This window comes from Oncorhynchus clarkii, chromosome 17, assembly GCF_045791955.1.
Source record: "Oncorhynchus clarkii lewisi isolate Uvic-CL-2024 chromosome 17, UVic_Ocla_1.0, whole genome shotgun sequence".
Classification (NCBI taxonomy): Eukaryota; Metazoa; Chordata; class Actinopteri; order Salmoniformes; family Salmonidae; genus Oncorhynchus; species Oncorhynchus clarkii.
In genome coordinates, this window is record NC_092163.1 from 28,981,290 (window position 1) to 29,009,234 (window position 27,945).

The 27,945-nt window shown below is 39.5% G+C and overlaps 2 protein-coding genes across 4 annotated transcripts in view; both read left to right on the forward strand.

The window, feature by feature from the left end:
- Window positions 1-8,329: 8,329 nt before the first annotated feature.
- On the forward strand, window positions 8,330-10,592 carry LOC139370675 (protein MANBAL-like). Of its 2 annotated transcripts, none has more exons than XM_071110293.1 (3): window positions 8,330-8,482; window positions 8,745-8,914; window positions 9,181-10,592. In XM_071110293.1, exons 2-3 carry the CDS (start codon window positions 8,765-8,767, stop codon window positions 9,289-9,291), a joined length of 261 nt encoding a protein of 86 aa, XP_070966394.1. In that variant the 5' UTR covers window positions 8,330-8,482; window positions 8,745-8,764; the 3' UTR covers window positions 9,292-10,592. The 2 variants fall into 2 exon arrangements, with proteins under 2 accessions (XP_070966394.1, XP_070966395.1); XM_071110294.1 differs by lacking the exon at window positions 8,330-8,482 and adding an exon at window positions 8,493-8,633.
- A 4,314-nt stretch (window positions 10,593-14,906) lies between these two features.
- The window catches only part of LOC139370676 (proto-oncogene tyrosine-protein kinase Src-like), a 37,735-nt gene continuing 24,696 nt past the window's right edge, over window positions 14,907-27,945 (forward strand). Inside the window, exons 1-4 of one of the 2 annotated variants that reach the window (XM_071110296.1) lie at window positions 14,907-14,964; window positions 16,085-16,423; window positions 25,966-26,238; window positions 27,730-27,829. In XM_071110296.1, the coding sequence (XP_070966397.1) occupies window positions 25,974-26,238; window positions 27,730-27,829 (365 nt within the window). In that variant the 5' untranslated portion in view covers window positions 14,907-14,964; window positions 16,085-16,423; window positions 25,966-25,973. Of the gene's footprint in view, window positions 14,965-16,084; window positions 16,424-23,889; window positions 24,262-25,965; window positions 26,239-27,729; window positions 27,830-27,945 lie in introns of those variants that run through there. The other variant, XM_071110297.1, reaches the window with a different exon arrangement.

Here is a 27,945-nt window from a genome sequence, read left to right on the forward strand (position 1 = left end):
GGTCAGGGTGTGACAATGACCGGCCCTAGTAAAAGTAACTTGTGTAATCTTACAAAAGTAAGAGAAGATTAATACACATACAATTAACAAAGAACATAACAAATGTTCAGCTGTAGTTTTATATAAGCATGCACACTTATGTTTATGAAAAAACAGATTATTTGTGCATAGGCATACCTTGTCATGGACATAAAGGCCACTCGGGTCCTCATTGAAGAGGTAGGGCAAGAGCAGGATTGCTGCTGTGGTCTTGAGTCCTAGTAAAGTAAAGCAATAATCTTACTACAATTGCTAATTTTATTACAAAATACATTTTTTATGTACTATGTATTGGCTACTTTAGAGGAAGGGAAGGAAAAAGAGCAAATACCCCTGTGTGTCTCTTCTGTATTGTCCTTCAGGGTTTGCCGAAATAGCTGGATGATGTCCTCACCCCTGCCTCGCCTCTCTACCTCTGCTATAATCTTGCCAACTAGCCTTGCGGAGTCCTTGAATAGTCTTTTCATCTATGTCCATTCCATGGCCTTGATTCATTTGTATGTTAATAGATTTCAGTTTGTATTGCCTGATGTGTAGGTTAAATGTACACTTCAAATGCAGCTGTCCTACAACATATCCTTACCTTCTTCTTGATCCCAATTGAATTGTGTCCATGTTCTGTCCTATAAGAATTTCAAAGGAAGAGAAAATGTGTCAAAAAAGTCTTACAAGCATTTAATTTTTTATTTAATTTAATATTGAAAGATAAAGGCATCGACATACAATTGAATGCAAAATAGACAAACATATTGGAGAAAGTTCTAGCCAATACAGTAATGCCATACAGGCCTAATATCAAATTTCAAGCTATCTTTGTACACAAATTGTTCAATATTTTATCAAGTTGACTTGAAAGATTATACGCAACATTTTGCTGCGTGGCAATACTGTGTTTGGATTCTGAAGGGCATGCATTTACACAAAAGAGGTAGTCTAGTCACTGTATTAATATCATTATGCATTTGAATCCCATGTATTGTACATGTAATGTTATGCCCCCTTGTGAGTTCCTAATAGTATTACATGCTATATAAAGGCGAAACCCTCCATTCACTGATTCAGTTCATTGTAACATCTCGATTGGACAGGTCACCGTCGTTAGTATGTTGGCTGTTTTGTTGGTTAGCTAGCTAACGTCAACAAAGCTAACGTTAGCTAGTTCATTCTCACAAATGTGAGAAATGCTTTAGATTGGAAACTTATGTTAATGAGTGTAAAGCCATGTTGGCTTTATGGAAACGATATACAATATATTGGACAGAATATAGTTGAGGAAATCATACAAACCTAGTTCTGCCTAGTTAGGACATAACGTTAGCTATTTACGTTAATTATTCTGAACTATAGCTAACTAACGCGGCAGCTAACGTGAAGCTATTCACAAAATACCATAATTGTGTTCGTTATTCATTAGTATTGTATATTATTAGATAAATTATTTCGATACATATTCAGAGCCAAACATCAACCCAACTTACCTTTTTAACTGTTGTCGCAGAAATTCATAGGTGGGTGGGCCTGCAGGTATTTGGGTTGGCCCCCCCCAGAAAATATAATAATAATAATGTTTTTTTTGTTTTGGGGAAAGCAGCCAACTTCCTGCAATTTTACACATTTTGCTATGGGGCAAAGAGAAAATGTGCAGTTGTATTGCTCATCTCATGCTATTCTACACATTTTGCTATGAGGCTCAGACAAAATGTAGCATTTTTTTAAAGCTAAAAATCTAGGTGTTTTGACTGTGATAAAGGCACAGGGTAATTCAGGGTAATTGAAACAGGCTGAGCAGCAAGCTATTTATGTCAGTAAAGATAGAGCTAGTAAGCTAGCTACAGTATAAGCTAAGCAGCTGATACCAGCAACTTGTTAGCAACACTAAAAAAGTACTTCCGGATCACAGAATTTCAGAAATGTAAAAAAAAAAAAAAAGAGTCCCCCTCGTAACAGTAGAAAATGTACCTGTATTTATTCATTATTAGGGCTGTTATCGCCACACCAGCGGTCACGAGTCATGACAGCAGTCAAATTTTGTCATGGTTATTAGGCTGCTGATGGTCATTACTAGCCTACCACACTTCCTGCCAGGTACTCCGCGTTCTATTGTCCCTCTAATCACTCTGACATCAATGCAAATCTAATCAAATACTTAATGAGAGCCCATGAGCTCATGTTGTAAAACAATTCTATAGGCTTTGCAATTGTGTGAGAGAACAAAGTTTTGATGGCCTCTATTAAAAAGAGGAGGATCCCATCAGCTTTCTATAGGCTAGGCCTACTATATTTATTTATAAACATTCCTGATATTAAGCACATATGTGTTAATATTGCTTCAGTCCCTCATGAAATAATCCCCTATATAGATTCTACAGACCCTACTGAGTATTCCCAACCCCACTTTTACATTGGCACATAGAATAGTTCTCTCTTTAAGCCAATATGTCATTTATGCACATAGAATAGTACTCTCAATAAGACAATGTCATTTATAGGCCTACAGTGTATTTCATTGGGACCAATGGAATGGGTGGAGTAGCAAGTGGCCCTCGCGTCATACTCGTCGCCAAACTCACTGGCTCCAGTTCATCTACAAGTCTCTGCTAGGTAAAGCCCTGCCTTATCTCAGCTCACTGGTCACCATAGCAGCACTCACCCATAGCACGCACTCCAGCAGGTATACAGTGCCTTGCGAAAGTTTTCGGCCCCCTTGAACTTTGCGACCTTTTGTCACATTTCAGGCTTCAAACATAAAGATATAAAACTGTATTTTTTTTGTGAAGAATCAACAACAAGTGGGACACGATCATGAAGTGGAACGACATTTATTGGATATTTCAAACTTTTTTAACAAATCAAAAACTGAAAAATTGGGCGTGCAAAATTATTCAGCCCCTTTACTTTCAGTGCAGCAAACTCTCTCCAGAAGTTCAGTGAGGATCTCTGAATGATCCAATGTTGACCTAAATGACTAATGATGATAAATACAATCCACCTGTGTGTAATCAAGTCTCCGTATAAATGCAGCTGCACTGTGATAGTCTCAGAGGTCCGTTAAAAGCGCAGAGAGCATCATGAAGAACAAGGAACACACCAGGCAGGTCCGAGATACTGTTGTGAAGAAGTTTAAAGCCGGATTTGGATACAAAAAGATTTCCCAAGCTTTAAACATCCCAAGGAGCACTGTGCAAGCGATAATATTGAAATGGAAGGAGTATCAGACCACTGCAAATCTACCAAGACCTGGCTGTCCCTCTAAACTTTCAGCTCATACAAGGAGAAGACTGATCAGAGATGCAGCCAAGAGGCCCATGATCACTCTGGATGAACTGCAGAGATCTACAGCTGAGGTGGGAGACTCTGTCCATAGGACAACAATCAGTCGTATATTGCACAAATCTGGCCTTTATCGAAGAGTGGCAAGAAGAAAGCCATTTCTTAAAGATATCCATAAAAAGTGTTGTTTAAAGTTTGCCACAAGCCACCTGGGAGACACACCAAACATGTGGAAGAAGGTGCTCTGGTCAGATGAAACCAAAATGTAACTTTTTGGCAACAATGCAAAACGTTATGTTTGGCGTAAAAGCAACACAGCTGAACACACCATCCCCACTGTCAAACATGGTGGTGGCAGCATCATGGTTTGGGCCTGCTTTTCTTCAGCAGGGACAGGGAAGATGGTTAAAATTGATGGGAAGATGGATGGAGCCAAATACAGGACCATTCTGGAAGAAATGTCTGCAAAAGACCTGAGACTGGGACGGAGATTTGTCTTCCAACAAGACAATGATCCAAAACATAAAGCAAAATCTACAATGGAATGGTTCAAAAATAAACATATCCAGGTGTTAGAATGGCCAAGTCAAAGTCCAGACCTGAATCCAATCGAGAATCTGTGGAAAGAACTGAAAACTGCTGTTCACAAATGCTCTCCATCCAACCTCACTTAGCTCGAGCTGTTTTGCAAGGAGGAATGGAAAAAATTTCAGTCTCTCGATGTGCAAAACTGATAGAGACATACCCCAAGCAACTTACAGCTGTAATCGCAGCAAAAGGTGGCGCTACAAAGTATTAACTTAAGGGGGCTGAATAATTTTGCACGCCCAATTTTTCAGTTTTTGATTTGTTAAAAAAGTTTGAAATATCCAATAAATGTCGTTCCACTTCATGATTGTGTCCCACATGTTGTTGATTCTTCACAAAAAAATACAGTTTTATATCTTTATGTTTGAAGCCTGAAATGTGGCAAAAGGTCGCAAAGTTCAAGGGGGCCGAATACTTTCGCAAGGCACTGTATCTCACTGGTCACCCCCAAAGCCAATTCTTCCTTTGGCCACCTCTCCTTCCAGTTCTCTGCTGCCAATGACTGGAACAAACTGCAAAAATCACTAAAGCTGGAGACTCTTCTCTCCCTCACTAGCTATAAGCACCAGCTGTCAGAGCAGCTCACAGATCTCTGCACCTGTACATAGCTCATCTGTAAATTAGCCCATGCAATCTACTTCATCCCCATACTGTATTTATTTATTTATCTTGCTCTTTTGCACCCCAGTATCTGTTCTTGCACATACAGTGCCTTGCGAAAGTATTCGGCACGCCCAATTTTTCAGTTTTTGATTTGTTAAAAAAGTTTGAAATATCCAATAAATGTCGGTCCACTTCATGATTGTGTCCCACTTGTTGTTGATTCTTCACAAAAAAATACAGTTTTATATCTTTATGTTTGAAGCCTGAAATGTGGCAAAAGGTCGCAAAGTTCAAGGGGGCCGAATACTTTCGCAAGGCACTGTACATCTTCTGCACATTCTACCATTCCAGTGTTTAATTGCTATATTGTAATTACTTTGCCACCATGGCCTACTTATTGCCTTACCTCTTATCTTACCTCATTTGCACATGCTGTATATATATTTTTCTACTGTATTATTGATTGTATGTTTGTTTATTCCGTGTGTAACTCTGTGTTGTTGTATGTGTCGAACTGCTTTGCTTTATCTTGGCCAGGTCGCAGTTGCAAATGAGAACTTGTTCTCAACTAGCCTACCTGGTTAAATAAAGGTGAAAAAAATAAAGTGCTGCTGGAAATTTAGACCACAGTCACAAAATAAATAACACCATATAGAGAGACTAGTGCTAATTCAGTAGGGTCTGTAGAATATTATGTTGTTTACATGTATTTACTTCAGCTCCAAACATTTCTCAGTGTCTGTAGAATTGAATGTTCTTTACATTTATTTACTTAAGATCTAACCAATTCTCAATGTGCTCCACCTTCTAATTTAATTTGATATAAAGTACTAATTCTCTTTAGTTTAGATTTTTCCCGATGTAGTTATAATTTTGTAACATAATTGTAAGATTATGCACTATGCAAAACTGCAAAATTATTGATTTCGTATCATTCACATAGCATTTTACTGTAAACTCTCATTTTGAAGTCAAAATCGGAAAACCGGAAGTCTTAATTTTGCTGCCGGGACGCTAATGTTACTGCCATGACGCTAATACAGTTGATCAAGTCACTACCACCGGCAGTGGAGACCGACTTCTTTGCACATAACTTTTGCAGGAGGAAGCCATTTTGTTTTGTTTATATTTTCTCACAATTGCAAATGATTAAATCACTGCCACAAGGTTTGTAACAGTTTAGCTAGTTATTCTGCCTATTTCATGGAAAGTAATGCAAGAGTGCAGTGATATCATAAATTAAGAAATATATTTTCATTTTTGAATGATCGGATGCTTGGGAATATATATATATTTTTTTTTTTGAAAAATAATTTTTATTTTCATTTCACATTCAAATACAAATTCAGTGCATAACGTTGTACATAACATGGATACTTACAAACAGTATCAAAAAGTACAGTAACAATATAAGAATATCAAAACTCCTAAAAAAAGTGCTGTTCTGCAGAACCTGACCAGTATTATTGGCCTATATTCAAGATTAACATGCCTCTAACAATCTCCAAAAACAATACAAACAATTCTATAAATAAAAATATATACATATGCCAAAATGCACTCTGGATAAACCTCAGTGTGTATCAAATATCTACAAAGGCCTAGTTTACATTTCAATTGTACCTATGTAATACAATTATATATTGGTTATAAACACATTTACAATGACGGGTAAATCTCTTTCCATCTCTGTTTTACTGATGCAATGCCCCCCTTATCTAGTTCGAATTGTATTCTTTTCCAAACTTCCTGTTTTATAAATTGAACCAATCCCGTCGGTGACCACTTGAGGGTGTCATTAACTGCACCACATCTGGCCTCCCAAAGTTTGGTCTTGATAAGGGACACCAGAGTCACTAATGCTAATAATTGCACCCTTTCCACATTTTTTATTTCAAGTTTGGCAACCCCTTCATAATCAATGTTTTTTAAAATCTCAAAAAATTGTTTACTTTTTCCCCAAACTGATTGAGCAAAAGAACATTCCCATAAAACATGTGGAATTGTTTAGATTGCGAAACAATTGTCCCTGGGACAGAATTTATTTAGGGTCAAATTATGATCGTATAAAGTTGAACGGACCGGAAGACGTCTGTGTAAAACAAGCCAATTAAAATCTTTCAGTCTGTTGTCTAACCCTTTTAATTGTGTCCGTATCCAGGTGGAAGGCGATATTGGTAATCTGTCTCTAGGACGACGATTTTCTATTAATTTTGCGTATAGCAATCTGTGGTTGATTACATTTTCCTTTACTTTGCAGACAGGGGTTTTCCTTGCCCACTCCACTATTTTCTTAAAATGCAACGGGATAATTTCAGCTTTTGGCTTACTATTATTATTATTATTATTATTATTATCCCACCATGAACCTTAACGGTACAGACAGCCAGAATTTTATTAAAATGTGACATTTGTGTACAGAAGACGACAAAAGACAACAAATGTTTGAGTAGAACAACGCATCTAGCTTGAGAGGAATATGAGGGAAATCCCTTCCACCAGCCTCTATAGGCTGGTACATCCGATCTCTACGGATGTACTCATATCCCCCCCAAAAGAAATTAAACAGTACCCGTATGAAAGTTTTTCTTAGTGACACCGGCATGGGAAACACATAGGCAAGGTGAAGTAATGAAGGCAGAATGTCCGCCTTCAGCACTAACACCTTCCCACTAAAAGATAGTTGCTTGGGGATATATATATATTTTTATATGAGTCCCACATCCTACAGATGGTCCATGCTATCTGGAATCCTTGGGACATCCCTACCCCCCAAGACAGAATCGGTCAGTGCTATCCAGAATCCCTGGGACCACTACCCTTAAAGGAGTAGTTCACTATTTTACAACTTGACGTTAGATTGTTCCTCACCCTGAAAGTGGTCTATGGGCCAAGAGAATATGTAATCCAGGTTTCAGTTTTCAACGGGGTACTTTTATTTTGAAGGTGAAACGCAAATTCCACTATTGTGGCTAATTGTTTTAAACAGTCACTACAAATTTACACTAACTTTAGGCACCACTAGTTAACAATTAATGGAAATGATGGGGGCATGTGAGTATGTTTTTTTAAATGCTCAAATCACCTGAAATCAATTAAAATCAACACAATATTTGGTTTCATGTTATTTAAAGGTGATTTTAGTTTTAGTTTTTTGCTCACATGCCCCAATCACTGCCATTGAACGTTAGCTTGTGGTGGCTAAAGTTAGCTGACGTTTGTAGTGGCTGTTAAAGAGAACTGAATCATGGATTGCAGTTTCTCGTGGCCCATAGACTACTTTTAGGGTGGGGAACCATCTAACATCAAGTTGTACAATATTGAATTACTCTTTTAACCATTTTAAATTAAAACTTAAATGGGGTAGGACCATCCCAAAGATGGGGCGGCAGGGTAGCGTAGTGGTTAGAGAGTTGGACTAGTAACTGGAAGGTTGCAAGTTCAAAACCTCGAACTGACAAGGTACAAATCTGTCGTTCTGCCCCTGAACAGGCAGTTAACCCACTGTTCCTAGGCCGTCATTGAAAATAAGAATTTGTTCTTAACTGACTTGCCTAGTTAAATAAAGGTAAAAAAATAAATTAAAAAAAAAGATCCCGGATAGCACGAACCAAGATGTAATGTAATTTGAAGTAAAACAATGGTCCAAATATGGCATTATTCCCATTATAATTCGGAATTAGTCATTTATTAGGATCTGTAGATTATTCCTTTAGTTGTATCTGTTTGCATTAGTTTCAATTGGGTACTTTTATTTTGAAGGCGAACCACAAATTCCACTTTGAGGCTAATCGTTATTGTGGCTATATTCACATAGCTACGAAAATAAGCGGATATCACAGTGACTTCACTTCCGATGCAAATTTTACGACTGTAAAATATTTTTTGTGCTGATACGAATTACATTAAACTCACAATTTTACACTCAGGATCGTGTTTGGTGCTATAAAAAGAACGAAGGACGAGTTGACGTAGGGCCCTGGTAAGCTTTTGTTGGAAATTGTAGCCTATGATTAGATTTGCCGAACAGAAAAGTGCTGTTATTGTATCGAGGCCGACAGATTCAATTTCAGAAGCGTGGAAACATTGTTGCAGCCACTGTTACATTGTTGTTTTTGTAAACAGCAACGCAGGTAACAGTATTGCGCGTATTACAATATGGCCTTCAATGATTTGAAAAATATATTGAGCATTGCAGAGCAGACTTATCTTTGTTTACATACATTTCGTGTTCTTGCACACAGGGACCTGAAAGTAGGCTACTATGTCCGCGGAACTGGACCTTTCGCCCCCAGAGGTACCTGAACCCACTTTGCTTGAGAGTCTCCTGCGCTATGGACTCTTTCTGGGAGCTATTTTCCAACTCATCTGCATCTTGGCTGTCATAATACCGACCTCCAAGGGGCATGAACAGGTATGGTAAACAGTCCTGTTGGCAGTTGAAAGAATGCGGTATGATATTGTAATAATATTGTCATTATTTACCATAGGTTTACTTATAGCATTATGTGTTAAATCCGTATAAGCCTGATACTTTGTATCTTTTCCCTTCTGTCCTATTGTAGTCTTCTTTTGAACTTGGCTTGAGCAAGCAAACTGCCCATTACTATTCAGCAACCTACTGTTACTGTTCCATATGTGTCGAGTGTCACTGGGACTCACATTCTGTTTTATCTTTAGGAGGAGACGGAGCCAAGTGACATGAAGGCTGGTGACCAGAATAAGAAGTCAAAAGGACCTGCGCCTCAGATTCGCCAGAAACTAAAGAAAGAGAGCAAGAAGAAGCGATAGGTGTGTCGGATTTTGTGCTGTCCATGCAGTGCACCCAAAATGATTGTTACATTTCAAATTATGTAAACTGAATCATTTTTGTTCTATCAAATTCAACGATGTCGCTACCATGATTTATGAAAGAACAGAAGTGCATTTAAATAACTGTTTTATTCAACTAGTCTGCTATCAAATGTCATTTGTCAATCTAAAACCTGTAAAGGCCTAAACACAACCAAAAACTTTGGGGACATACTGTGCATTCAGAAAGTATTCACATCCCTTGACTTTTCTCAAAACATTGTGTTACAAAGTGTAATTTTTCTTGTCAATGATCTACACACATACTCTGTAATGTCAAACTCGATGTATGATTTGTTTAATTAATAAAAAATAAATGCTAGTATATCTTGATTATATATGTATTGACTCAGGGGGTTGAATAATTGTTAGTCACCTTTTGCAGCTATTACAGCTGTGAGTCTTTCTGGGTTATGTCTCAAAGCTTTGCACACCTGGATTGTACAATATTCTAACATTATTCTTTTTAAAATTCTTCAAGCTCTGTCAAGTTGGTTGTTTGATCATTGCTAAATGGCAATTTTCAAGTTTTGCCATAGATTTTCAAGCCAATTTAAGTCAAAACTGTAACTTGGCCATTCAGGAACATTCAATGTCATCTTGGTAAGCAACTCCAGTGTATATTTGACCTCGTGTTTTAGGTTATAGTCCTGTTGAAAGGTGAATTTGTCTTACAATTTATGTTTCCTCTAGGAATTTGCCTGTGCTTAGCTCTTCAGTTTATGTGTATCCCTAGACAAGCATACCCATAACATGATACAGTCAACACCATGCTTGAAAAGCAGATGAGTTAGGAAGGATTCCTGTATCTTTGTAGTGACTGGTTGGGTTGATACACCATCCAAAGCATAATTGCTAACTTCAGTATGCTTTTCTATGTCCCGATAGGTGCCTTTATTTCTGAGGCATTAAAAAACGTCCCTGGTCTTTGTGGTTGAATCAGTGCTTGACAGAGGGACCTTACAGATAATTTATATGTGTGGGATACAAAAATTGGGTGTAGTCATTCAAAAATCATGTTAGCCACTATTGTTGTGCACAGAGTGAGTCCATGCAACTTATTATGTAACTTTTACTCCTGAACTTATTTAGGTTTGTCTTAACAAAAAGGTTGAATACTTAATGACATTTCAGCTTTTCATTTGTAATTAATTTGTAAAAAAATAATGTCTGACATTATGGGGTATTTTGTGTGATTAGTGACACAATCTCAATGTAATAAATGTTTAAGGCTGGAAAAATATGAGGGGTGTGAATACTTTTAGAAAGTACTACTTCTACATATTACTAACATTTATGTGAAACCCCAGAATAAGCACCCTCTTTCTCTGTTATATCAATAAGAGGTTGAATTTTTTTATACAACTACCCTTTTCATCTTAAAAAGTCTCATTCAGCCTTATAACCCTCACACTGTGCATATATTCTCAATGTTGTAACAACACATTTTATGGGAAATACATTATTTGAAATATTTCTCAGATAAGATTAAAAACACTTTTTTACGAAATTGACCTTGCTAATAAGGATGAATAGCATTTTCTGAGAATAAAAACGTAAGGACTTCTGGATGGTAGGTTGCCTGGTTCGTAACCCGCAACCTTGTGTCAGTCCAACACCTTCGCTTTTACAACAAGAAGAGGTCCATTGATGAGAGAGTTGGTGTTGTACTAAGGACTTACATCCTGTGCACCAGCCCATTCCTTCCCTCTGCACCTCAAGTCCCTCATGCTCTGGCATATCTCATGGTAGCGCTATCCCACTTTTTCCACCATTGTAGCGAAATTTGTGGGTAGCCCAACTAGGACTTGAACGTGTGGTCCCAGGTCTGTCAGTTCCACTCCTCACCAACAGATTGCTGGTGTTGTGCTTGTGCAAAGTATGTACTGGTAAACTATTCAGATTCCTGTTCAAATGACTGACTCACTTTTCACAATATAGGTTATGCAATCTCTGTTCTCTGTTAGTTGCTAAATTCAATTTCACAGATACAGTACAGTTATATCAGGTGCGTGATGGAAAGTAGGATGCATTGTGTTCCAAGGCCCTTGTTTTTCACACCCACAACCTACCTGTAGCTGAAAACACAATCATCGCGAGATGAACAAGTGATGAATTTCCGTCCAAGGGTGGTCCATTTAAAAATCATTCCTTCCTTTTGGCTTATATCCAAATGTATTGATAGTGAGTGTGTTACTACAAATATATGTACTCCTCCCCTCACAGACCATAGGGCCATTTACATTGATATCAAAATATTTACCCCTGATACTAACCTTGGTAGAGTATGTGGGCGGCAGTGTAGCCTAGTGGTTAGAGCGTTGGACTAGTATCCCTGAGCTGACAAGGTTCTGCCCCTGAACAAGGCAGTTAACCCTCTGTTCCTAGGCCGTCATTGAAAATAAGAATTTGTTCTTAACTGACTTGCATAGTTAAATAAAGATAAAATAAAAAATCCTACTGGAAGCTAAATAGCTTATGATGGTTAAGTTTGAGGTTAAAGATTGGCTTTCACACTTTTGGGAAAGGAATTGTGAAGAAAAATCTTATTATTGCAAGAACTCTTTAAATTTAAGGTGTCCAAACACCTTAGGAAATGTGGTAGTAATTTTGCTAAGACCAGAAGACCTGAGGAGGAAACGGTGATCATTAAGATAACTTCCCTTTCTCAGAGATCCCCAGCCAGCCTCTCGGGGGAAGAGAAGATGGAACTGATTGTGTTATAAAATAAACTGGATAATATATATAGATTAAAAGCAGAAGGAGCCTTTATTAGATCTAAGAAAAAATGGATTGAGGAGGGAGAACAGAATTCATCCTATTTCTTTAGACATGAGAAATTTCACTCAACAAATAACAATATCCATAAGTTAAACATTGATGGTGTTATTACAGATGACCAAAAATTAATCGCTAAATACTGTAGCAATTTTTACAGAAAATTGTATAGCTCTACGTATTGTCAGGAACCCACAGATATGTTTTTTTGACTCACTGAAAAATGTTCACTCTATTAGTGATATAGAATCTAAACAGTGTGATGAACCCATCAAAGTTGAAGAGATTATAGAGTCTATCAAACATCTAAAGAACAATAAATCACCAGGTGTTGATGGAATTACATCAGAATTTTACAAATGATTTTCTGAACAAGTAGCTCCCTTCCTATTTGAAGTATTTTTAGAGAGTATTAAAAACAATGTTCTCCCTCCTACAATGAGTCAGGGGTTAATATCACTGATACCTAAGCCTAAAAAATAAGTGCTGCTCATTGATAACTGGCGTCCAATTTCTCTTTTTAATAATGACTATAAGATAGTAAGTAGCCTTACTACTTGCAAAAAGAATTAAAGATGTCCTGGATGTAATCATTGATGAAACACAGTCTGGCTTTATGAGGAACAGACATATTTCTAACAATATCAGACTAGTATTAGACATACTTGATTACTCAGACCTAATAACCGAGGATATAAAGCATTTGACACAGTAGAGCATCAGTTCCTCTTCCACTCCCTTGAGAGACTTGGCTTTGGGGATTTTTTCTGTAAGGCTATTAAGACTTTATAAAAATGGTAACAGCTCTATCAAATTGAAATATGGCGCCTCACCTAGATTTGAGTTAAAGAGAGGAATTATGCAAGGTTGTCCTATCTCTCCGTACCTGTTTTTATTAATCACCCAACTTCTTACCAATTATTTTAAATAATAGTCCTGTACAAGGAATTTCCATAGCTGGTAAATAAATTATTATAAGCCAGCTGGCTGATGATACCACACTTTCTGAAAGAAGCTAACCAAATTCCCATATCGATCAATGTGATACAATCCTTTTCCAAAGCGTCTGGTGTATATCTTAACATTAATAAATGTGAACTCATGGCTGTCAAAGATTGTGTGACACCCTCATATTATGGTATTCCAGTGAAAGAAGAACTTACATATTTAGGCATAACCATTACAAAGGATCAGAAGTCTAGAGGCTTGCTAAATTTGAACTTCTTTGTTTTTAGAATATTGGTTCCAAAATAATATCTTATTGGTGAGCCAACTGGTAAATGCAAAGGGTCTTTTACTTAGTTATAAGGAATTCTTATCACTTTACAAGGTCCCTGTAACACCTAAAAAATGTGCAATTGTTTTAGATGCCATTCCCTCAGGTGTTGCTTTATTATTCAGGAATGTGTCAAGACCTGACCCTCAGAGCCTACCTTCCGTTGACCATGTTGACTCATCAGTAGGACAGATTTGTTTCTCTTTTGGTCCATTCAACAACGGAGCGATATGAACCTTGTTTCAGCAGGATTGTGTCATGCCATATTGAAATGAATTTATTGATAATATCGGTTGGAAAAAAAGTTTGGATGTTCCCACACACATACCTACTTGTTAACAAAATTAAGGAACTTTTCTTAAAAATTAATCATAAATATTATCCTGCCAACCACTATATGAAGAAGTTTAAGGAAAACATCAACTCAAATTGTTCCTTTTGTAATGACCACCCAGAAACCATGTTGCATCTTTTTTTGGCATTGTATTCATGTAAGAAAACTGTGGCAAGACATCAGTAGATTTATAATTGAACACATTTATGAAGATCTTACACTATTGTGGAGAGATGTTCTGCTTGGATTCTTTACCTATGATAGAAATAAGCTGAAACATTTTTATGTAATTCATTTCATTATTCTTTTGGACAAAGTTCATATTCACAAATGTACATTTACAAACATAACACCACATTTTCTTACCTTAAAAAAATTAATTTAACTGTATTTTAAGACAATTAAATACTCTATTAACAAAAAAGCTGTTAATAATTATAGTATGTATGAGTTTGTAAGAGTATGTATGTCCCGTAAGGTCCTTGTGTAATGTGATATTGTACCCTTAGCCCAATTGTCCTTTGTATATTATTTATATATATATTTGTGTTCTCACATGTACTTCCTGCATTGATTTGTTGTTAATAAAAAAAATATATATATAAAAAATATTTTAAAAATCCTTCCTCCCTCGCCCTGCAAGTGTATACTCGTCAGACGTCATGATACGTCATCAGAAGTGTCCACTTAATTTGAAGGGATAGGGTGTGTCTTTTAATTGTTTGGACCGTAAATGTGTTATTCCTGACTCCATCTAGTTGCGTAAAAAACGTAATACGCTCCATTCTCCCCTATCATATTTGTGCTGTCTTGTTTCGTCACTGATGCACATGATCTTGCCTTTTTTCAATACAAGGAATGTTTTCACCATATCCCTCGTATATGGCACAAGGATTAATTTCATAGCCCTAATTTATCACTGCGCCTTTCACTAAGCCTACTTAATTTTACTCATATTAATTTCCATAGCCTACTTGCGTTTATTTTAGCGAAGTGGATCGCTACCGCAATCTAAGTTGTGCGCTCTGCTCTTCATGACCTCGCAACACTTAAACACCTAAATTCTCTAAATGGGATTTTCTTTCACTACTAGTTTCTTCAAATAAGTTCGATATCTTTCGTTTTCGAATCCTTTTCATGAAATTAAGACTACTGTGAAGATTTGATTTGGTTCTTTACTCACTCTTCTGTGCCTTGCGTGAACCTCAAGACGCTTGCTTCAAAGGTGAGTGTTGACTAGCCTACAATACTAGTTTATCTGAGGCCAAGTGAAGGAATGTCAAGACATTTTAGTATAATACATTTGCTTGACATTACACAAAGGATTCGTAATCGACAGCTTTTCTCTTGTTGGCTCACATTGCTCGCATCCCCACCACTCCACAGTGTTCTGAATTGACAGTATAATTTTTTGGCAATTTCATCCTAGGATTTATATCCTACGTCATTCATTGAGTATGTTGTTGACAGATTTCACCCCCATCGCATAGCCAACATAGGCTACTATACAATAATGCATGCTCGACCCCTCCTCAATTGAAATGAAGGTATACAAATAATCAATACACACACACTGACCATAGTAATTCAACATGGAGTTGTAACAGCACCTGCTCTGATTCATACAGCCCAATTATAACCTACCAATTAAAGCGGGTTAAGATCAGTATGTATGTGCATGATCTGCACTTAAATATACCCTAGCTAATAACCTTTATAATAACACATATTTCACCAATGGGGTTACAATACGTTAACTTGCGTAAATAGTGACCGTCTGGTGCGCAACATTTTTTCCGGCATTTTGGTTACAAATATTATGATTTGGACAGGGGCACAGTTGTGTACATCATATACAGTTTATGCTTGACCCCAATCGCTTGATATATATATTTTTGCTACAGCCCACATTTACTGGTTTGAATGAAACAGGTGTGCATCCCTGGGAATTTTGGCATGGGATGTTGCCAAGTGTCAGCATAGCTAAATGGAGGCTATTGTTCAAGTGTGGCTTAAATACACCATTGCATTATAATAGAATAACACAGCCTCAAATGCTCCCATACACCGGTTCATAACACCCTTACCAATATAAGGATAGCTTTAGTCAATCGGATATTTTTAATATCAGATGTACTGTATATGCTGTTGAGTCTTTCTATGTCGATAGGATCTTGTTGATGTGCTTCCCCTAAGGATTTCTCCAAGGACTGATATGGGTTCAAAAGAGCCTATATAATGTGCCTCATTAAAGGGAACAGAAGCCCAGTTCCTATTTAAGTCTGTTTTCATGGCTCATTGTCTGCCAATGGTTGATACTGTGTATCTACTTCCCCTTCTTACAGTGTGGAACATGGCTTAACGATGCCTCCTTTCGTTGCTTCAGGGAGAGTACCGCATTAAGTGACGGACAGAGGAAGTGGATCCAGCGTCGAGTTTATCTGCTGGGTTCTCCCCTGGCTGCACTCCTCTGCTCCACTCCCCCTCTTCCCCCTCTCCATTCATTCTCTGTGCACTGCCATGGAGGAGAGAAGATTAGATGGGACAGGCCGATAAAACCTGGTTTTCTGGAGAGTTGGGGTGAGACAAGGACTCCAGGACTGCGGAGACACTGCCGTCTCCTGTGAAGTTATTTTATCAAAGCTTTTGACGTCCTTTTACAGGGACCACGAGACAACATCAAGGTGATTCTTAGTCTCTCATGGCACCATATTCCCAATATATAGTGCACTACTTTAGACCAGAGACTTATAACCTTATTCTCAAAAGTAGTGTACTATATAGGGAATAGGGTGCCATTTGACACACCCTTGTTCCACCTATCTGGCAAGTCCAAGAATTGTTGAAAATTTATATCACTGCCATTTTGTATGTTCTTCTGTGAACCAAGCCTCAATTCAGTGGCCAGGCTATATTTAGCAGAATTGTGGATTGTTCTGAGGATTATGGATATTTTCTAAGTCGAAAATATCTGAATATTTTCCTATTTAACCATGTTTGTATTTGCTCCGTGGAACAGGGTAGACCTAAGCCAGAATGAGGAGCACACACTCCTTTTTTTGTTCACTTTTGATCTTGATAAACATGCTTGTTTCCCCCTCCAGGGAAAAAACAAGATGAGTCTTTCGATTGTCCCATCAGCCTCAAGCAAAGTCCCAACTAATTTCATCAATGGAGCAGTAGCACATGTAGGAACTATAACCGTAATCCGTTGAATGTGGGGATTACAATTTTTTTATTTGCGTTGCTTGGTATGTGGAACATGCCATCAAACTGTGTTTTCCCTCATGTTGTACGCACACACATAGTGCATTCGGAAAGTATTCAGACCCCTTGACTTTTTCCTAATTTTGTTACATTACAGCATTATTCTAAAATTGCTTAAATTGTTTTTTCCCCTCAATCTACACACAATACCGCATAATGACAAAGCAAAAACAGTTTAGACAATTTAGCTAATTTATCAAAAATAAACTGAAATATCACATTTACATAAGTATTGACCATTTACTCAGTACTTTGTAGAAGCACCTTTGGCAGCGGTTACAGCCGCTCTTCTTTGGTATGTTTGGCACATCTGTATTTGGGAAGTTTCTCCCATTCTTGTCTGGAGATCCTCTCAAGCTGTCCGATTGGATGGGAGGCGTTGCTGCACAGCTATTTTCAGATCTCTCCAGAGATGTTCGATTAGGGTCCAGGTTCTGGCTGGGCCACTCAAGGACATTCAGAGACTTGTCCCGAAGCCACTCCTGCGTTGTCTTGGCTGTGTGCTTAGGGTCGTTGTCCTGTTGGAAGGTGAACCTTCGCCCCAGTTGGAGGTCCTGAGCTCATTGGAGCAGGTCTATGTCAAGGATCTCTCTGTACTTCGCTCTGTTCATCTTTCCCTCGATCCAGTCTCTGCCACTGAAAAACATCCCCAAAGCATGATGCTGCCACCCATGCTTCACTATAGGGATGGTGCAAGGTTTCCTCCAGACGTGACGCTTTGGATTCAGTTCAAAGGGTTCAATCTTGGTTTCATTAGACCAGAGAATCTTGCTTCTCATGGTCTGAGAGTCTTTAGGTGTCTTTTGGCAAACTCCCAAGCAGGCTGTCATGTGACTTTTATTGAGGAGTGGCTTCCGTCTGGCCACTACCATAAAGGCCTGATTTGATGAAGTGCTTCAGAGATGGTTGTCCTTCTGGAAGGTTCTCCCATCTCCACAGAGGGACTCTGGAGCTCTGTCAGAGTGACCATCGGGTTTTTGGTCACCTCCCTGACCAAGGCCCTTCTCCCCCTATTGCTTAGTTTAGCCAGGCGGCCAGCTCTAGGAAGCCCTGGTGGTTCCAAACCTCTTCCATTTAAGAATGATGGAACATACTGTGTTCTTGGAGACCTTCAATACTGGAGAAATGTTTTGGTATCCCTTCCCCAGACCTGTGCCTCGACACAATCCTGTCTCGGAGCTCTACGGACAATTCCTTCGACCTCATGACTTGCTTTATGCTCTGCCATCCACTGTCAACTGTGGGACCTTAAATTGAAAGGTGTGTGTGCCTTTCCAAATCATGTCAAATCAATTTAATTACCACAGGTGGACTCCAATCAAGTTGTAGAAACACCTCAAGGATAATCAATTGAAACAGGATGCACATGAGCTAAATTTTCAAGTCTCATAGGAAAGGGTCTGAATACTTATAAATAAGGTATCTGGGTTTTTTTTGTGCTAAAATTTCTAAAATCCTGTTGTCACTTTGTTATTATGAGGTATTGTGTGTAGATTGCTGAGGAAAATGTTTTATTTGGAATAAGGCTGTAACGTAACAAAATGTTGAAAAGGTCAAGGGGTCTGAATACTTTCCGAAGGCACTGTACATGCATGCACACAGTACATTCACATACTCTACAGTACACATGGCTATGGATGCCTATCTATGGCTTTTCTCAGACTGCATATGCGCACACACATTGTCATTTTTGTGTTTTAGGACTTTGAACTCGAATGAGTTTGGTTTCCCCTGTATGGAACTGCCCCTAAACCTATATTTTGATTCCTAATACAAAACTCCTTACAATTCCCCTCACTAGCACCACATATTTACACACCCCCATTCATTCAAACATTTTGTATTTCTTCCATTGATTGCTACCAGCAACATGAATTGGAACTACACGCTAGACTTCCTATGGAATGGAGAACCTGCATTTTTTTTTATGGAACGAAAAAAGGTGTTGATCTGTCTTCATCCTCAGGTGCCTGTTCACATCGGTTGGCAGTGAGAGGAGTGGTTGGTTGGTTGATTCTGGTTTTCAACCAACCACCAAATCAGTCCCTCTCCCCTTCCTCAGTCCACCTTTCCATCTCCCTCTCGCTCGCTCACTTCCTATCCATCACCCTTTCGCTCGCTCACTTCCTATCCATCACCCTTTCGCTCGCTCTCTTCCTATCAATCTCTCTCTCTCTCGCTCGCTGTCTTCCTATCTCTGAGTATTGTAACTGGGAACAAATCACATCATCACAGATCCTGTTGTTCAAGCTTTCTTGCTCCATATTAGGGGATGTGCTACTAGTTATGCAGCTGCAGCATTAGTTCCATTGTTTACACACTAACTTTGAGGCTACTATGGGTGTGCTGGTCACATTGTCCTCCTGTCAAAGAGCAGTCACAGTCCGTTGAGAGGTTTCGACAGTGTTTCGAAACTCCTAAATTGCTTCCTTCCCTCTTCTCCTGAAAAGCCTCATTGATACTGATTGGTGACAGTAGGGCACAATATTGTGGAACGTTCAAATAGAAATGCAGTATGTAGAACAAACATGTACATGTAGATTAAGGACTCAAGTCAGCTCTGTTCCTGACATTTCTATGGGCAAGTTGTGTACTAAAGGTGGCCCAGGTGATATCACTGAACAGGAGCATGGTTGCGTTTCGATTCTGTACCCTTCTGCTTAATGCACAATCCTCCCTCATTGGTGTGTAGGAACAATGGTGGGAAATAGCCAGCCAATGCTTGCACCAACCCAAAGCTTTTAAATCGATGACAAGGAGTGTGGAAGTGCACACCTCGGGAGAAAGATCGAGAATCGAGAGACAACCTCTGTGTGGTCGTGGAGGAAAGACGTCTGTGATGGTTGTTTTGAAGTTATTTCGTGCATCCTGTACAGCAGACAGCTCTAGCGATTAAGCTTTACCTCCAGTTGAAGGCAAAAGGGTTTGGGATGTATCTCAACCGTGTTCCGTCACTATGGTCTCTCTTCCTATAGTTTTTAATCGATTTGTATGGCACTCTGCTTATCTTTTGTCACAGTTCACTGAGCAATACACTCATTTTTCAAATGCAAGCTTAGGGGCAAGAAAAATGGCCATGTGTTGTTCATAGAGAGAAACCTTGTGATGAACCAAACCCGTAACCCTGGAAACCCATCTTTCTATGACCAGTAGCCTGGGTCACAGGTTCATTGGGAAGGTATTTAAAATCAGGTAATAATTTTTTTTTTAGGAATGTAGGGTTTTCTACAATAAGTTGCATGCTGTTCTAATGTAGCATGTGCTAGTTTAGCAACAGCACCGGTATTCTGCGCAACACTGCCTTCCATCAGAACGCTGCACTCTGTAATGCTGCTGTCAGTAGTAGGCTTATTGGTATACCACTAAAACCAAAGCTTTTTTTTTTTTACCACTAAAACCAAAGCTTTTTGGGGAAAAAATAAAATAAAGAAATTGGGCATTCTCAGTAGATAGAAACTGGATGTACTACCCAAACTTATGTTTCAATTAGCTTTCTCCATTTTGTAGCCTACTGAACACAATGAACCAGTTCTCAGGGAAGGTGATGTCACTTCAACCAGCTAAACTTCCACCATACTAGGACATCGGTACAGGCTTTTGGCCCATGATGCTGGTGTTTTGTCCCAATCTAGACATGTGCACATGATAGCTAAGCTAGCTTCAACTATATAGTTAATGCTACAACGTTGGTATGGCTTTTGGCCTGGATGCTGTTTGGTCCAGGGCCCAGCCTATGCGCAAGCTAGCTTAACTAGCTAGCCACCACTATGCTAAGCTAATACGTTGGTACAGACTTTAGACCCCAGCTGATGGTATTTTGTCCAGGGCCAGGCTTGTGTACGCTATTTTGTCCTTTGGTTCCACAATTCCAGTGACCTGCAGTCTCATCAAACGCCCACTAACATTGAGCTGTCATCTACCCCCCGGCTGTCTCTCTGTGTGACTAAGCAGCATGACACTGAGGAAAACGTTATTCACCCCCACTGGGCTGGCCTTCATTCTGACTACAGATACATCAGAGCCATGCATTCTCACACACATTCCCATCTGTATTTATAGATGCACACAGCAGGATGTTTTTCCTTTTCCTCTGAAGGTGTGCATGCATGAACTAGGGCTGGGCGGTATACCGAATGTTATGATATACCGGTATTGATGCAGGGACCATTTTTTATTTTTTTACTTTACCTTTTATACCGATGTTTGGTTTGTTAAATGTGATACGCCATGTGTAATGTCAATATTTATAGTTTACTTCGCTACTTGAGTCCTCTCTCTCCGCTCTTTCCTCTGTGCCACTTTCCACACAGATCTAGCCACGCCCCCTGTCACTCAAGGAGCGCATTTGATGTTCCTCAACCACGAGCAGTGTTGCCAACTTAGCGACTTTATCACTATATTTAGCGTGTATTCAGACCCCTCTAGCGACACATTTTCAAAAAAGCGACTAACAACAAATCTAGCGACTTTTTCTGGTGTTATTGGAGACTTTTGGAGACTCTGACGTGAAAGCACGTATCGTTCTTACTCTTCTCAACGAGCAGCGGGTGCTGCCGTGGGCCCCACCCCAGTCCCAAAGCACTCACAGGCGGCCCAGTCCTCGTGCAGCAGTCCCTCCCAGCTGCAGTCAGAGCAGGAGATGTTCACCCCTCCACGTCCACACTGCAAAAGAATTGCGCATGAGGGAAGCCGCCGCTGGCTGTTCCCGCCCTGGTTTACATAAAAAAAACAATTAACCTGAATTAGGGCCAGACTAGTTACCATACATTTCTCACATTGCCATTGACAGTTTTTTTTCTATTGTCTCTTTTGGTCCATTTAGATTGTATGCAAAAAAAAAAAAAAAAATGTATGGTTAAAAATGTTTTACTTGTTGTAGGCTCCTAAGTGGACCATAAGGTTAAAACCAAACCAAATTAAGAAAACTAAACAAAATAAAAAAATAAAAAACAAAGTAACTCTTTTGTCTCTTTTGGGTCACTTTTGCTGGTCCCAAGCCCGGATAAAGGAGGAGGGTTGGAATTGTGACATTTAAAAAAACAAGAATCGACAGAAGAAAGTTCTTTTGAAGTTCTAAACATATTTAGGGTGTGTTTTACTCACTGTTTGTCTCTCCCACTACGTTATTCCTCTCTCCTACAACGTCCATCACAATTACATGCACATGGCCAATTATGCAAATTCGGTGATGTCATTTAGCGACTTTTAGGACAGCCAATAGCTACTTTCCTTACTGAGGAGTTGGCAACACTGACCACGAGACGCATTCAGTCTGCCAGGTCAATGCAGCACAGGCAACAATGTTGTTGACAACAATGCTGTTTTCACTTTGCTTCTTAATATAAATCCACTAGCGTTCTATAATGACACTATTAGTTTGTGTTTCTTACATCAGCAAACTGCTAGCTTCTTTTCTTAGCAAGTTGCCCTAAATCTTGTGAGATGCTAATTGTTATCCGCTAATACAAATAGCTAGCTAGCTAATACATGTATTTAGTAAGAGCAAATGTAGCTCGCTAATACAGCCTGATAATAACAGTGATGGTGTAGACCTAAATCAGCATGTTGTTTGTGCAACAGCATCTTCTAAATCAAAGAGGAATATGCCAGCAAGAATATGTTAGCTACATGAAGTAGCTAAGAGAAAGCATGCAATGTTGCCAAAGCTTATAGGAAACACTTAAACACACTTTTGTTCCTACCCTGTCACAATAACTCCTCCTTGGCATTTTAATTTGTTGTCATGTCAAACAACACTGTATTCAAAGTGCCCACTATTATAATTATAGAATTAAAATGGTCATTCTATTTCCATGATTAGTAAAATCGCAATTGCAACATTTGGCTAAAAATAAGTCCTAGATTATTTGCCCATATCGTGCAGCCCTACGTGGCAGTGTGGAAATGATCTCAATTGAGCAGTGGTGTAAAGTACTTTAAGATAACATATTTTTGGGGGTATCTGTACTTTACTTTACTATTTATTTATTTTTTTGACAACTTTTACTTTAACTTGGTCCAATTCATGCACTTGTCAAGAGAACATCCCTGGTCATCTACTGCCTCTGATCTGGAGGACTCACTAAACACAAATGCTTTGTTTGTAAATTATGAGTGTTGGAGTGTGCCCCTGGCTATCCGTAAATTAAAAAAATTAAATGGTGCCATCTGGTTTGCTTAATATAAGGACTTTGAAATCATTTATACTTTTACTTTTGATACTTAAGTACATTTTATCATTTACATTGTCTTTTGATAATTAAGTATATTTAAATCCAAATACTTTTAGACTATTACTCAAGTAGTATTTTACTGGGTGGCTTTCACTTTTTCCTTTTTCCACCACTGCAATTTTTCCACCCCTGCAATTGAGTACAGGAAATGCAGAAATGATAAAAGTGCTGAAATTTGTTTTAGTCGAATTGAACAGTATAAAACAATCAGCATGGAGAAAGACTCATTGAAATCACTTAGAGTGTATGTGTTGCCACCCTAGGATCACTCACTACTCATAAAGCAAATGTAGTACTTTTATCATTCAAAAACTTTTTTATTTGTAATTTTTTAAATACCGTGATATAATATTTTGGCCATATCGCCCAGCCCTAGCATGAATGCACACGCATGAACGCACACACACAGCATGTTCCTTACCTTTTCATCTGAGTACACACACACAACAATGTCTTAAAAACCCCAAAACAGAGAAGAAATCTCCACACCTGCACTCGAATGTGTCTAAAAATCCATTCACACTCATGGACAAATGCAGCAACACATACACAACCACAACCTCAAATGCTGCAGCAGCGCACCCCCCCCCCCCCATTCCTTTTTTTAGCTCTTCCCAGTTAATCTGCTCCTCCCCCACCCTCTGTTAGTCACACTCAACCCTGTCTGTGTTCACACGGCCGTAACACATCTCGACAAGAGGAACACATATGTGTAAATGCTGTTCATTGACTACAGTTCAGCATTCAACACTATTGTTCCCTTCAAGCTCGACACCAAGCTCAGAACCCTGGGTCTGGACGCCACCCTCTGCAACTGAATCCTGGACTTCCTGACGGGCAGACCACATGTTGTAAGGATTGGCAACAGCACCTCTTAACACTGGGGTGCCCCAGGGGTGTCCTCAGTCCTCTGCTGTTCGCCCATGGCTTAGCTCGTCACCAACTCCATCATAAAGTTTGCTGACGACACCACGGTTGTAGGCCTGATAACCAACAGCGCCGAGTCAGCCTTTAGGGAGGAGGTAAGTGAAATGGTGCTACGGTGTCATGACGACAACATGAGCAAAAGAAAGGAGTTGATTGTTGACTTCAGATATCAGATGAGGGATAATGTCCCAATCTACATCAATGGGACTGTAGTAGAGAGAGTCACAAGTTTTAATTTCCTTGGAGTCCACATCACCAAGGACTTACTTGTCCTGGACCAACAACACCATCACTCTTGTCAAGAGGGCGCAACAGCATCTCTACTTCCTAAGACGGCTGGATAAATTCTGCATGCTGCCCCGGGTTCTCTCCAAATAATACCACAGCATTATCGAGAGCGTACTAACTAGTTGCACCATGGCCTGGTAAGGAAATTTCTCCATCCACGACCGCCAGGCCCTCCAGTGGGTGGTGAAGACGGCCCAGTACATCACTGGGACCGTGCTTCCACCCATCCAGGACATCTACTCGAAACGAAGGCTGAGGAAGGCACGCAGCATTATTAAGGATCCCACATACCCCAGCCACAAGCTGTTCTCTCCCTTACCGCCGGGCAGACGGTATCGGAGAATGAGACTGCTGAACAAGCCATCAGACTGCTGAACACTTGAACTGGACTGGCCAGCTGCTCTGATTCTCCCAACCTTTGCACAACTGACTGCTACCAGACTCTTATTATACTGCTCAATTTATACACTGGCCCCCCATCCCCCTTTCCCCAATACACAAGTGAATATTGTACTATAAATTGCCTTCCTGAATTTTACTTATGCTAAAATGTTTATTCTACTCAGCTGCCATTTGCTTTGTTCATATTCTTGTTGTTGACTATTTCTTATTGCTGTTGCATTTTCGAGAAGGAACCTGTAGGTAAGCATTTCATTGGAGGATGCATACCATGCATATCCCGTACGACAAATAAAGATTGAAACTTGTCTGTACACACACACAGTCAGTAAGTGTGTTGGAAACTGGATTTGAGAGACGTGTGTGTGTGTGTGTGTGTGTGTGTGTGTGTCAGAGCTTCTGTTCTCAGGGACAGATCATAACAGCTGCTCACACACACTGTCTGGAACTGAGAGGCCTGCTGCTCACAACGGAACAAGCTGTGTGCATGTGTATCATCTAGCCTGTAATAGGCTTCCTCACTGTGACTCATTCTGTTGTGCAGAGAGAAGAATTGAACTGGTGTTTGTGTCCATGTTTGTAACTGAGAGTACGTAAGAACAGGATTCAACTTGAAATGCAGCGGTTTTTAACTAACACTAGAATTACAGATGATGACGACAAGCGTTGTTGCCAACTTCGACCAAGTCCGATATTTCCGTTCATCGCAATTATACACTGTCTTATTGTGTAAATCTGTATTTATTTATGGTTGGTGTTCACCAGGTTGGTTTTCATTATTTTAAAATGTTTTGCAATAGAAAACAAAATAAGTGTGCCGTGTTGGACAAGTCCAGGTAGTCCCCTCCTTGTTTCAGCCTGTTTTATTTTGTTTGGGTCCTAATGAACCCCACCCAGCTGAATGATTATACCGTTGCACGGAAAGGGGTTAGTTAGAACCAATCAGGAAGAGTGGTGTCTCTCCATCCAATCATGAGTTCTGGCTTGAGGGAATTGAATTCAGTGTATAGAATTGAATTGAGAGATTGCATTGAATCAAACAGGTCTAATCTGCATTGAGAAAGATTGAAATGGATCAACTTGAGATTTGAATCATTGTTTCTTTTACTCAGGTCTGCTGATGGGAGTCGGCAAGAGCAAGCCTAAGGAGCCGGGTCAGCGCTCACTGAGTCTGGATGGAACCATTGGAACAGGCTTGGACAGCATGCACCACCACCTCAGCCCAGCCCAGCAGACTCAGACCCCCAACAGAAGTCCCGCCGTAGGGGGCACGAGGCGTGGCCACCACCCCGGGCATGCCCCCACCAACACCCCTGAGCTGGCACTGTTCGGCGGGGTGGACCACACGGGCAGCATCATCTCTCCTCACAGAGGACCACTGGCAGGTAAGTGGAGCAGGTGGAATGATTTCAGATCTTACAATGACATATTCATTAGGCACCAAATTAAAGAAAACAAACTAAAACAGTGAGGCACTGCCTGTCCCATAAGAAACACACATTTTTGTTTTTCTGTTGAAAAAGGGTTAAAAAAAAAGTTTTCTTTTGCTTGCTCTAATAAACATAACCCTGATTCTAGCCCTTCTAGTGTTGATTGGCTCTGATAGTTGAGGCTTTTTATTTAATTTAAAAGTTTATGACCTTTCCAAAGCATCATCTCTCCTCACAGAGGACCACTGGCAGGTAGGTGGAGCAGGACGTTCCAATGCTGCCTGGGCTGCATGAAGCAGGCAAAAACATTATGGAACATTCAAATGGAAATATGTTACATGTCCCTTTGGAATGTAAATGTCACCCATTTCTTTTAAATAATTATTTCTCAATCATTTTGGGTACAGATTAAGTGTAAAGCAAACATCCTTCCCCTGAAGGATCTTTCTATGGATTTTGTTTGAGGAACATCCAAAATGTCATCATTCACACGAATGCCCCTTTTTTTTATCAACTAGACTAAACTGGATTTGATGTCCTTAGGCCCTAAAGCGTAGTTCAGAGTTTGGGCACCGTCGCTCTAAAGCAGCGCTTAGAAAAACACCCTAATTCACAATGAAGGTAAAGGAACAATTTGCTTATTTTTTACCTCATGTTCATGATATCCAGCACCTACCAGTGTCTTATCTTTTTGACTACAAAACATAGAAACACACCATTTTCACATATATAGAAAGTAAAACATATTTTAAGTGTTCCCTTAAGGCTGCAACTGCTTAGAGTGCAAAACCATCTTCAGTTTGACTTTGAAGACTCACAGACCAGACAACGTTATAATATCCAAGTTCAGCGCCAGGCATCTAACTATGTGTCAGTAATTATTTAGCATTTCCTGTAAAGAGATTGGTTGCCCTCTCATATTGGGAATTTTCTGCAGGCTCGGGTTATCCCCATCCGGCAACTAATTAACCAATCAATGTAGGCCCGAGATTCCACGTTCTAAATCTGATGGTTGTTGTAAGCTATATATGTTGTTACCTTCAAGGACAATTGGGCAGCCCTAATGTAAATGCCCGATATCTCTTTTTGGGAGATGCTAAATTGTAATATACAGCCCAGTGTTTCCTCTTTTTTTTCCTGCTGGTGAAGTGCAAAGACCTCCAGTGTAATGTTTTAAGATGCGAATGCCAAAATATTAAATTGAGACAACATATGTAAGCGGGGGCAAAGGAGCTAGTAATCCTCCTGCCTGAGTAATGGTTATGGAAAAAATAATACCCAGTTCTATGAATCTATGTTAATATTCAGGTTTATATCAATATGAGCTGTATATTGCAGGAAGAGGATACTGTACTTTTTGCCTTTTGCTGTTAATCAGATGTGTGTTAGCCCAAATCTCCCATGTCTAAGATACAGTGTTTGTGTGTGTGTGTGTCTGTCCCACAGGAGGTGTCACTACATTTGTGGCGCTCTATGACTATGAGTCACGGACTGCCTCGGACCTGACGTTCAAGAAAGGCGAGCGGCTGCAGATCGTCAACAACACGTAAGGAGATGCCCACGCCATCATCTTCCTGTTTAGATCCAACTTATCCACACTGTACTTCCACCTAGACACACACACTCATCCAGACATAGACAAACTCAAACACACACATTGTT